General features: G+C 59.7%; 1 protein-coding gene and 1 long non-coding RNA gene across 3 annotated transcripts in view; both read right to left on the bottom strand.

The window, feature by feature from the left end:
- The window catches only part of NIBAN2 (niban apoptosis regulator 2), a 37,310-nt gene extending 32,909 nt beyond the window's left edge, over positions 1 to 4,401 (bottom strand). The window contains exon 1 of one of the 2 annotated variants that reach the window (XR_014958769.1): positions 2,766 to 4,401. Coding sequence is in view for 1 of the 2 variants with exons in the window: in XM_021548092.3 (XP_021403767.3) it covers positions 2,348 to 2,402 (55 nt within the window). In the remaining variant the exon portion in view is untranslated. Of the gene's footprint in view, positions 1 to 2,347; positions 2,510 to 2,765 lie in introns of those variants that run through there. The other variant, XM_021548092.3, reaches the window with a different exon arrangement.
- LOC110480267 (uncharacterized) overlaps positions 1 to 12,647 on the bottom strand; it is a 219,012-nt gene that overhangs the window by 57,209 nt on the left and 149,156 nt on the right. The window lies entirely within an intron of this gene.

Below are 12,647 nucleotides of genomic sequence, written 5' to 3' on the forward strand. Positions count from 1 at the left end.
GATCACACCTGGCTGCCCTGACAGCCCCAAAGCTGGCAGGGAGCTGCCTCTGTGACTGCCTGGGGTCCTCCAGCCCCAGCTGGGAGGAAAGACCCTGCTCCTGAGCCACCCATGTCACACATGTCTGGGAGACATTGGCACGAGCCTCACACAGCCACCATCAAATGGGCTGGGACAGGGCATGGCACCTGCACAGCCTGGGCACCGTGGGCATGGCAGGGCATCTCCCACCTGCCTCCTGCCTTTTCCCATTCCCAGGAGGGGTCTAGGCTGGGCTCTCCTCAGCAGCTCTGCTGGTCTAAGTGGCTGCAACCTCGAGAAGCACTGCCAAGCCCAAAGAGCTCCTGTGCCTCCAGCAACCAGGGTCATCGTGGCCTGGGCAGCAAATCCAAACACCCCAAATTTGGGAGGACAACCGGGAAAAGCTGCTTGGAGAAGGGCTGGATCCTTCCTGGGACAACAGCAGCGGAGAACAGGCCGAGCTAGGCAGGAAAACCTGGAGTTTTCCCCGCCACGTTGCTTTGCATGCCTGACAGCAAGTCGTGCCTTGCCTGTTGGGCTCCAGCCCCTCCCAGCTCCGGGGGCTCCTCAGCCAGCCAGGAGCCCTGGCAGGAGCAGAGAGGTGCTCCAGGAGCCCAGTTTGCCCCAGTGTCTCCCAGGGAGGTGTCCCAGTGCAGGTGTGTGTCCCCTCTACTCACCCCAGAATAGCACGGGACACGTCTCCAAAATCCTATTCCACAGGAATCTTTTTTTCCCTCAGTAAATATTTTTCCCATGAAGAGCCCTCTGCAGTCCCCAAGCATGGGTTTAACCCATGCTTGGGGACTGCAGAGGGCTCTTCATGGGAACCCTGGGCTAACAGGCCTTGCAAACACCCAACCCCTGATCCAGCAGAGCCAGATTCCTGCACAGGAAACCCAGCCAGGCTTCTCCTTGTTATTCTTCAGGATTAAGATCACAGGGGCTTGCACGGGGAGCTATCTGTGCCCAGACAATCTCAGCAAGTTCCAGAGAAACTCAGGATGTGCTTTGGATCCAAACACGCCACGGGCAGCCCTGACCCGGCGCTCAGCCGGCGCTGAGCTTTAACTAATGCAAGATGAAAACCCCAGAGCGAGTTCCAAGCTCTCCTTCAAAGCTCAGAAACCTGCTGGCGTCCTGCTGAGCCGCATACCACGTAAGCATTCCTGCCAGGACGGGGCCTGGCAGGGCGGATGGGCTGCACGGCGAGACAGCCGCCCCTGTGCCAGCCCCACGGCAGCTCCGGCGCGGCTGCAGCTCTGCCCGCAGAGCCCTCCCTTGGGGACAAAAGGACTTCAGAGCCACTCCCGCGGCTTTATGGCCGCGACAGAGGAGTGATACGGCGGAGTCACCTCCAAAACACGGGCGCTCCCCAGCCCTTGAGCTGCCGGAGAGGCGCACAGGGTCCAGCACGAAGCTGTGCCACCCGCTCAGGTGTGGCCCCGCTGCTGCGGGGGTGGCTTCACCCACCGGAGACGAGGTTATGCCAGCCTGGGGAGCTGAAACCAAAGCTGGGAGACGAAAAGGCTCCGAGGTCACGTCCTGCCCGCTCACAAGCCTCGGGGAGCCGAGAGCCCGCATCACGAGTGACGCAAAGTGGCTTGGGGGAGCCAAGCACTGCCACGGGGGGGTGACCCCACTTAGAGGGGTCAGAAGTGTCACCACAGACCCCAATTAGCAGCGCTGAACCCCCAGCCACGGCTTGACACGATGCGTGCCCGAGCAGAGCCGTCACTGAGCTCTGGGCAGACGCCCCGAGCCGCCCCGGGACAGCCGGGCTCTCAATGGCCACATTGTCACCCTGCCTGTCGCACCGAGCTGGCGGGGGCACCGCTGTGTCCTGCCTGGAGCCAGCCAGGGGTGCAGGCAGCCCTTCCCTCCGCCCCACAGCCTCAGGGGGGTTTGCTAAGGATCCCCCAGCGCTGTGAAGGGGGATGAGACTCATCTGGCAGGCAGCGCCGGCAGTGCCGTGCTGACAGCGGTGTCCCTGCGCTTCCAGCATCCCCCTGGAGCCAGCTCCCCTCTCACCTCCCCGAATCCCGAGGGGTCCCCGAGCCCCGCTGCCAACGCAAACACCCCCGGCACAACGCAGCCTTTCATTTGGGAGGCACACGGGCACCTCGGGTACCCCCCAGAGCTGTGCCGAGGCAAAACCACGGGGAAACTAAAACCTAAAAAGTTTGAAGAGCGAAAGAGAGGCGAAGGGCAGGCGTGGGGGTCCCGGGAAGACTGAGCGGGGGGGTTCCCAAAGGGATTGAAGGACGGATGGGGAGATCCCGGGGGTGTGCCCGGGATGAGCGGAGCGGGGGGCGCGCCGGGGGCTCACCCGCGATGTGCTGGCGGCGACCCTCGTCCAGGTGCGTGGAGACCACATCGCCCATGGCGAGCGGAGCCGGGCCGGGCCGGGCGGCGGGAGGAGCGGCAGGAGGAGGGGGGAAGAGGGAGGAGGAGGAGAAGGAGGAGGAGGAGAAGGAAGAAGGCAGAGCTCAGGGCGGCCCGGCAGCACGGCGCCCCACGGCCCCCCCGGCCACTCCTCCCGCACCGCCCCGCGTCCCGCCCGCCGCCTCGGGGAGAGGCTGTGAGTGTCCCCCCGCTGGGTAATTAGCCGCGCTAATTGCCGCGGGGGGATGGGTAGATGGAGGAGGGGCCGTGCCCCCCAGCCGGGAGCCGGGCAGTGCTCGGTGTGTCCCGAATTCCCAGCGGGAGAAGCGGCTCCGCGCCGGCCCCGCGCTGCTCCGTCCTACCTGCGCCCACGCCCCGCAGCCGCCAGCCGTGACCTTGGTGCCAAACGGGACAGCGGGCGTGGGAGCCGGCGGGCAGCGGGCACAGCCAGGGGCCCCTCGCCCTGCCCAGCCCGGGATGGGAACGCTTGAGGTGTTTAAAACCCGCCCCAGCCACAGGTTTCGGCTGCGCCGGGACGGGGGCTGGCATCTCCCGGGTGAGGAGGGCACACTCAGAGCGGGACACTGGCACCGGGAATGTGCGAGCGTGCGAAGGCTCCTCGCACACAGCCGGGGAGGAAGCGCTGGGAAAAAGCTCCTCCTTCCTCTTCGCTGCTGCTGCCGCTCCTTTCCGAGCGCAACAGGCGGAAACAGCCCTGCAGGATGCCTGGCGCTGCCCGGGCACGATCCGCGGGGAGGAAAGGCCTCGCCGCCCTCGTTCCCAGAGCCCGGGCACCGCCAGCAGCTCGGGCTGTGACCGAGGGAGGAAGAGGAGGAGGAGGAGGAAGGAGGACGTGGTGGCGTGACCAGAAAGTTCAAGCTGTTCCCAGCTGCGGGGAGTCGCTGCCGAGGTGGATGCACGCCTTGGGATCGCTCTGGGTCCCTGGATGCTTCCAGAGCTCTGGAAGCCGGGCGAAGCTCGGCTCAGCTGCTTGGCTCGGTGTGGGGCAGCCAGCGTGGAAACGGCTCCGGGAAGGCTTTTCCTGGGCTGGCCTTGTTTACCCGGGAGCAGTGGGAGGGAGGGTTGGAAGTGGCCGGGCTGGGAGCGAGGCATCCTGTTTATCCTCCTGAAATAGCTGCCCTTGGCCGCCGGGGCTGGGCAGGGGGCGGCAGGATGCGCACAGCCCTCCCCGCCTGCTGCCACCACCCCGGGGGACGCCAGCGGGTCCTGCCCCCTCGCCGTGCCGGGGGGATGCCACCCCGGAGCCAAAAATTCTCCTTTTTGGGCAGGGATGCGTCCGTGCCACGCTCTGCCCAAGCAGAACATTCCTCACGTGGCCAAAAAACGTCAGGACATCGAGTGGCACCCAGGTGCCACCTGCGTTTGTCCCAGCACCCTCTTCCCCCAGGAATGCCCACAGTGCATCAGCATTTTCCATCCTGATACACTTCTCACCCCTCCGACTCATTCCAATGGGAAAATAGTCCCAAAGCTGGAATTTCTTCCTCTGAGATGTCCCATAAGAAGGTTTACCCTTAGCACGGGGCTTGTTTGCAGCTTGTTTGCCTGGCCAGAATGCTGCTGGTATCAAGGGATTCTCGTGCGAAATTCATCTGCAGCAAAATCTCCTTTCCAATAGAAAATCCTTCCACTGGAGGCTTTTAAATACTTTCCCCAGTGCTGATCCCCAAGAAGTCTGGCTGTGAATTAATTTGAAATTCTGTCTTAGTGTGGTGGTGGTATTTAAGAGGCGATGAAAATGCATCCAATCCCCTTCAAACTGAAAAGAAATGGGAGTATCTATCCATGTAAATAACTTCATAATTAGAAACCAAGCTTCATCCCTTCCAAAAAAGCAATGTATGGAATATGATTTAGGCAGTGCCCACAGAATTCTGCTAAATAAACCTTAATAAAAGCCTTTTTTTGAAAAATTAATCCACACAAGCACCGAAGCACTGAGTCATCCCTGACTCTTTTGCCCGCTGGTGTGTTTCTTAAGTAAAAAAAAAAAATAAAACCTGAATGAAGAGGTAAAAAATGGACAGCATTGATATTGTTGATTTGCAAACAGGAAGGGGAGGTTTGTGGCACACAGAAATAGCCTGGAGGCTGTCACACAGACACACAGGCTGCTTTTGGGGCCCCCAAAACCACCTGAGGATGGGCACGATGTCCTGGCAGCGTCAGACAGCGCCACGTGGTGACACAGCATGAGCTTTTGGCACGGGCTGGCTGGTGCCAGAGATGGGCTCAGCTGCTAAAGCGTGGCACAGGAAAGCAAAGAAGTTCTTTGAAGGCTTTTATTGTGACTGGAGACATTTGGGAGCTCAAAACTCAACAGGTGAGCACATTTTGGTTTGTTCCTACAGGGTCATGTGCAGAGGGGATTGTCCCCAGTGTGCTCCTGCTCAGGGTTTCCTTCATCCCCACCAGCCCAGTGGCTGGCCCAGGATGATGAGGATGAGGATGGGGATGGGGATGGGGATGGGGATGGGGATGGGGATGGGGATGGGGATGGGGATGGGGATGGGGATGGGGATGGGAATGGTTTGTCCTTCCTCTGCAGCACATTTTGGTGCATACCCACATGGTCATGTGCAGAGGGGATTGTCTCCATGCTCCTGGTCCGGTTCCTTCATCCCTGCTACCCTGATGGGTGTCTGAGGAGGATGGGATGGGGATGGGGTTGAAATGGGGGTGGGGATGGGGATAGGAATGGTTTGTCCTTCCTTTCCAGCTGCAGTTTCTGGGAGCCCAGCCTGGCCCTGCCCAGGCATAAGCCTGTCCTGTTGAGCACCAGGGGTGTAGACACAGCCCCCCACTGCCCTCCTGCCTCCCCTCCTGGCTCCATCCATCCCAAGGATGTCTTTAAATCCATCCCAACTCCCTCCTCAGCTGAGTTGGGGCTCAGCTCCCAACTCCCTGCTCTGCTTCCCCATATCCCTCTGTAAAGGCTCCAGGTAAAGCCCCTGGGTTCAGGAAAACAAACCACCAGTTCCAGCAGCACAAGTGATGCTCAAATGGTTTTGTCACACCCTGGCCTGGGCCTGTCCCACGTGCTGGGGCTCCCAGGGACCCAGCACAGACGTCCCTCCCATCAGAGGCTGTGCAGTGTTGGAGTTGTACAGAATTGCAGCCTGATAAAGTCTAATCATGCCAGCTAATTACATCTCTCTGAAGAGATGGAAATAATGCTTATCTGCCTAAAGCTGATGAATTATCTACCCCAGCTTGGAAATGAAGGATTTCCCTGTGAATACAGCCGAGGAGAATAAACACTCTCGTGATTTCAGGCAGCTCCTGGGATGGTGGTGATGGCAGCAGCGAGGTGAGGTAGTTCCCAAATTATTAAAGCCTTCAAAGCCTTCAGTGTATTAGTCCATCATGATGAGCAAAGTGTTCCATACCTGTCTTTCACCCTCCCAGGATGATTCTGGATGATTCTGATGTCACAGTCCATGGCTGTGGCAAGGCTTTTTTTTTTAAAGTTGATTATGTGGGATATTTTTTCTGCTCACAGCAGTCAAAGCAAGCCTGGCAGGGGCTGTGTGCTCAGCTCCCTGCCCTCCTGTCCCTCAGCTGATCCTCTGGATTGGGTGCCTGTGGGGGGATCATCCCACCGTGCTCCCGTTGGGTTTTCCATGAGGCATTAGCACGGTTAGAGCCTGACCTCTCAGCAGCAGAGGTGGATGCACCTGCAGAGCCCAGAACAGGCTGTTCCCGAGCGCTCCCACCTCCCGATCCTGCGGGATTCCTGCAGCCGCCGAGCGCTCCCACCTCCCGATCCTGCGGGATTCCTGCAGCCGCTGAGCGCTGCGGGATAAAGCTCCAGCCCAGGAAATGGTTATTTCCCTGTCACCGACACCAGGAGCAGTCAGTGGAGTTTTCCTCCCGCTCTCAATGACCCTGGCACAGGGATCTATTTCCACCTCACCAGATCACCGGGAAACCCGATCGCGGTGCGGGAAGAGCCGGGGGGATGGGGGGCTGGTGGGGTTTGAGGGTAGGAGCTGCAGCCAAGGGGAGGTCGGGGTGTCCTTCCCTCGCACTGGGCTCGGGTCCCCGTCCTCAGGGTGGGGGGTGGAAACCCACCTGGGGTCACCTCTGAGGCCCCGAGGTGCTGGGACGTGTCCTGGTTAAGGAACCTGCTGTGCCCTGGGGTCCGAGCCAGCCCCAGCACATGGCATATGGAACATGGGACATGGCACATGGCACACGGCACATGGCACATGGCACACGGCACATGGCACACGGCACATGGCACACGGCACATGGCACATGGTTTATGGCACATGACACTGGCACAGAACATGGCACATGGGATGGACACTGGCACACGGGACATGGGATGGGCACTGGCATGGGACATGAGACACATGGCACACGGGACACAGGACACGAGACATGGGACATGGGACAGGCACAGGCAGGACAGCCTGGGCACTGGGATGAGCACAGGGAACGGGCATGGGCACCGGCCTGGCATGGACGTGACCCTGGCTCTGCTCCTGGCTGTGGGATGTCGGGAAGAGTTTTATATTGGGATTTTTATTGGGGTTTTCTGCCCCACTCCCAAACCCTGGGCAGGTGCAGGGGCTGAGGCTGGGTCACAGCTCTGGCATGGGCAGGAGGGAGAAGCAGCGGCAGAGAAGGGGCTGGAGGTGCCCTCCTGCGCCGGGGGCTGCTCACCTTCCCCAGAACTGCTCTCGCTGCAATTAACAGCGGCGTAATTGCCGCAATAGAACTTTGCAGTGCTGATTAAGGCCAGGGCAGCTCTGCCCAGCCCCGCGAGCGGTGCTGCACCCTCCGTCCCGCTGCTGACCCAGCGCTGCGCTCCAGAGAGCAGCGGCATCAAACACTGCTGAATCAGGCCTGCCTCCAGCGGCTCCTGCTCAATCAGGGCGCGTCCATCAGCTCCAGCCCCAGCTCCAGCCTGGGAACTGAGCGGGATCCATCAGCTCCAGCTCGGGCACGGAGCTCTGAGCAGGATCCATCAGCTCCAGCCTGGGAACGGAGCTCTGAGCGGGATCCATCAGCTCCAGCCCCAGCTCCAGCCTGGGAACTGAGCTCTGAGCGGGATCCATCAGCTCCAGCCTGGGAACGGAGCTCTGAGCGGGATCCATCAGCTCCAGCTCGGAGCTCTGAGCAGAGGGGTGACACTGACTGAGGGGCACATGGGGACCCGAAAAACCCCCAGGCCGGTGCCAGGGGGCTGTGACAGGCAGCACAGGGACGGGGGTGTCACCTCACCCTCTCCCCCGGTGGGTGAGCACCCATCGCCCACCAGCGCCCCGGGGCTTGGAGGGGCCGGCGGGGCCGGGGGAGCGCAGCCCGCGGAGCGGTGGGCACGGGGGCAGGAGGAGGAGGAGGAGGAGGGAGGCTCCTGCGGACCGGCATTCCCCTCTGCTGGTCGGCACTGGGATAACTGGTGGCGCCAGCCCGGCGCTGGCAGGGAGCCGGGCTCGGCTCGGTGCAGCCTGCGGAGGGTGCGACAGACTGGCGACATTGGCACCGGCGTGGCACGGGGCGTGGGGTGCGGGCACCGGCGTGGGCACCGGAATGAGCACGGGGACACGGGACATGGGACATGGCGCATGCACTGGCACGGCACATGGCACATGGCACATGGCACATGGCACATGGCACATGGCACATGGTACATGGCACATGGCACACGGTACATGGCACATGGGACATGGCACACGGCACATGGGACATGGCCCATGGCACACGGGACATGGCACATGGCACATGGGACATGGCACACGGCACATGACACATGGCACATGGGACCCGGGACATGGGAAATGGCACATGGCACATGGGACAGGCACATGGGACATGGCATGGGAAATGAGACACCGGACACGAGACATGGGACATGGGACAGGCACAGGCAGGACAGCCTGGGCACTGGGATGAGCACAAGGAACGGGCATAGGCACCAGCCTGGCATGGATGTGCCCCTGGCTCTGCTCCTGGCTGTGGGATGTCGGGAAGAGTTTTATATTGGGGGTTTTATTGGGGTTTTCTGCCCCACTCCCAAACCCTGGGCAGGTGCAGGGGCTGGGGCTGGGTCACAGCTCTGGCATTTGCACCAGGGAAAGGAAAAATTCCATGTTTGAGCAATGCTGAGGAGCTGGAAATGGGGAAATCCCAAAGCACCAGGCTGGCCCTGCCTGCACCAGAGCAGGGTCTGCCCAGCCCTCACTGCCCCCAGCAGGAACACCAGGCTCCTGGAGATGATTAACCCCGAGCAGCTGTGCCCCGGGCAGCTCATGGGGACACAAACAACGGGTGACACTGTGCCCCTGCTGTCCCTACAGGCACCTTCCCCTGGGACACGTCCCCAGCCCCGGGCCAGGCGTTCAGCAGCCAGCATTGCCTCTGCCTGCACTCAGGGCGGGTGGAAGTGCCTCCCCATCCCACATCCCCAGACCATGGATGCATTCCCCAGTGGATACTGGATACTCTCACACCCTCCCACAGTGTCCTGAAATCCCAAATATTCCGGGGGAGCCCCCCGGGAAGATGGTCAGCAGATCAGCAGGAGCTGCCAGTGTTTCTCCCTTCAGCCCAGGGCTCAGATGATTGTGGGGCACCCCCATTTCTGCCAGTTAAACACATGTCCAGCATCTGAGCAGTTTTTAACGGGATTTTTGGGGCTGAAAGAGCCCAGAGTGAGGCCTCCTGGCCTAGACTCCTTAGGAGAGGACCAGGAAGGAGGGATCAGGATGTGGCCCCAGGGCTGCTGGGGGAAGCATCTCGACATCAACTTCCCCTTGTACCACAGGCATCCTTACACTTGTCTGTCAGGAAAACCAGCCTGAGCCAGCTCTGACCATAAGACCAGTCCCTCCTCTGGCCTCCCAGCTCCCTGTTGCTTCCCAGAGTTCCATCCCACACCAATAGCCTCTGGTGGAGGGCCCAGTTGCCAGATTTGGCCATCCCAATTTCCCTGATTTGGATCAAAACAGCACAGGATGGAATGAGGGGAGCAGCCACCACCTCCCCCCATCCACTCTGATGCTTCTTCCCAGCCCTATGTGTGGAAAGGGGGAAAAGCTCCTTCCCTTCCCTTCCCTTCCCTTCCCTTCCCTTCCCTTCCCTTCCCTTCCCTTCCCTTCCCTTCCCTTCCCTTCCCTTCCCTTCCCTTCCCTTCCCTTCCCTTCCCTTCCCTTCCCTTCCCTTCCCTTCCCTTCCCTTCCCTTCCCTTCCCTTCCCTTCCCTTCCCTTCCCTTCCCTTCCCTTCCCTTCCCTTCCCTTCCCTTCCCTTCCCTTCCCTTCCCTTCCCTTCCCTTCCCTTCCCTTCCCTTCCCTTCCCTTCCCTTCCCTTCCCTTCCCTTCCCTTCCCTTCCCTTCCCTTCCCTTCCCTTCCCTTCCCTTCCCATTTTTGGGTCCCAATTTTTCCAGTGAGACAAAAGCCACGTTTGTAGTCACACATCTGAACAACCCAACCCCAGTGTGCACCAGTCAGACTGCTTGTAACTGTTCTAGCAGAATTTTCTCAAAATATTGTAGAATTCATCAAAGTTACTAAAACATAAACTGTGCTAAAATAAGAACGAAGAAGCTCAGAAACTGAATACCAAGATCACAAGAACTAAATAGCAGAAGACTATGAAACACCTAAAATATAATGAATTACAGATACTAAGAAATAGAAACAGAAAACAAGACAGCAAGACAAAAACACCGATCAAGAAGTGTATATTTAGCAGTTTGTAAAATCTATAAAAGTGTGTGCAACATAAACAAAAAACAGCTTCTGCTTAACCATATTAATCAGTTATTCAATAATCCTAGATTTCCCACACACTTTTTCCTTATTTATATTTTCTACCAGGTGTGATGGATGCAAGAGAACCACCGGGCTGCCAGGACTGTCCCCAAGGGCGAGGGGACACACCCTGGGGACCCCTCCAGCTGGGTCTGTGGGAACCCAGGGCTTCCCTCTGGCTGCCCTGGCAGGGGTCAGGAACTCCCCTGGACAGAGCCCCCAGAGACACTGGCTGTGATCTCTGCCCATGGAAAAGAGTTTTCAATCTTACAGGATCAATTACAAGCTCTGAGTGTTTGATAGAAGTAATAATTAAGAGTGGCATGGATGCAAAAGTAAAATTTTAGGATTCTAGATGAGGGGTCCAAAGGGGACAAGATGGAGGAAATTGGATGTATATTGTCCTTTTTCTCCTTCTTCATGCCCTCCATGTCTCACTGTGGTGTTGGCATTTTTCTGTTGGTTCAGGCTGGGGACACACTGTCCAACGTAGGTGACAGATATTGGCACGTTCTTGTAAATCCAGCCCAGGGAGTTTCTGGTATTTAATGTTTGTAACATCCCACTGAGGGCAGAGCCCCACACGCTGCCCTGCAGGACAGAGCTGGGCAGGGCAGCAGAACATGTGAGAGATAAACAGAATAAACAACCTGGAAACCAGCACAGACCAATTATGGCTTCTGCTTTGGCAGCGGGGCTGACAGACAGAGACTTTCTACAATCTCGGGATCATCAATACCTCAGATTCCCACAGGGTCCAGCTCTCCTGCAGCTCCCTACCCACGCTGGGGCTTTTCCTGCAGACAAGTGATGCTCGGCCTGCCTGGGCAGGCTGGCAGGGAGCTGGAGCAGCAGTATAAATACCTCACTCCTAAATAGCCTGCTGGTATTTATAGCCTGCGCTTGGCACCGAGTCCGCGGCTCTGACAAACTCAACTCGGGATTATTTTGAAGGAAGCGTCGAGGAGAGCAGGTTTTGTAGGGAAGGACTGGCGCTGGCGGCTGCCTGGGGCTGCTGGAGCTGGATGGAGCTCAGGGTTGTCACTCCGCTGTCCCTGCGGGCGCTGCTTTGCTGTCCCGTGTCCCCAGGCAGGGTGACCGGGTGAAGCTCTCAGTGTGAATGTGTCCATGGGCACACACCTGCGGGCACAGCCTGCCTCGCATCGCTGCTCGCTCCGGCTCCAGCACCGCTCCGGCCCCACCTCCCTTCCCATTCCCCCGTCACAGCCAGCCCAGGCTCCGAGGGGAGCCCAGGAGCGCCCAAATCTCCTGGGCACAGCCCGGACACAGCCTGGCAGCCCTGGCAGCCGGCCCGCAGGGAAAGCTCACCGGGTACCCCCGACTGCAGCCCTGCCGTGCCCAGCACTGATCCCCCTGCGTTTGTACTGGGATTGCACTGGGATTGGACTGGGATTGGACTGGCATTGGACTGGGAAATGAACCCGGCTGACCCCAGGGACCCCTCCCCACTGCAGCCCCGGGGCCGGGAGGGGTCCGGGAGGGGGTGGGGGGCGATGCTTGGCTTTGGCAGAGCTTTGGTGACAGAGCTGAGCCCTGGGGTTGTGCAGGGTGTGGGGGATACTGGGTGCGGGTCTTGGGGTGATGCTGGGGCCCTGTGGGGTGATGCTGTGGGTCTGTGAATGATGCTGGGGGCCTGTGGGTGATGCTGGGGGCCTGTGGGGTGATGCTAGGTACCTGTTGGTGATGCTGGGTGCAGGGGTGATTTTGGATCTGGGGGGCTACTGGGGGTGTGCCTGTGTTAATTCTGGTTGCGGGGCGTGCTGGGTGTGTGACCATGGTGACTCTAGCTGTGGAGGGTCTGTCCGTGTCCCCCTGTCCCTCCGTGTCCCTCTGTCCATCCCTTCATGTCCCTCTGTCCATCCCTGTGTCCCCCTGTCCCTGTGTCCCCCCGTCCCTGTGTCCCCCTGTCCATCCATGTCCCCCTGTCCATCCCTGTGTCCCCTTGTCCCTGTGTCCCCTTGTCCCTGTGTCCCCCTGTCCGTCCGTGTCCCTCTGTACGTCCGTGTCCCTCTGTCCATCCCTGTGTCCCCCTGTGTCCCTCTGTCCATTCCTGTGTCCCCTTGTCCCTGTGTCCCCCTGTCCCCTTGTCCCTGTGTCCATCCGTGTCCCCCTGTCCCTCCGTGTCCCTCTGTCCGTCTGTGTCCCTCTGTCCATCCCTGTGTCCCCCTGTCCCTCCGTGTCCCTCTGTACATCCCTTCATATCCCCCTGTCCATCCCTGTGTCCCCCTGTCCGTCCATGTCCCTCTGTCCATCTCTGTGTCCCCCTGTCCATCCATGTCCCCCTGTCCACCCCTGTGTCCCCCTGTCCCTGTGTCCCCCTGTCCCTGTGTCCCCCTGTCCGTCTGTGTCCCTCTGTCCTTCCCTGTGTCCCTCTGTCCATCCCCGTGTCCCTCTGTCCATTCCGGTGTCCCCCTGTCCTTCCGTGTCCCTCTGTCCGTCC

Source organism: Lonchura striata, chromosome 17 (assembly GCF_050655825.1).
Source record: "Lonchura striata isolate lonStrDom1 chromosome 17, ASM5065582v1, whole genome shotgun sequence".
Taxonomy (NCBI): Eukaryota; Metazoa; Chordata; class Aves; order Passeriformes; family Estrildidae; genus Lonchura; species Lonchura striata.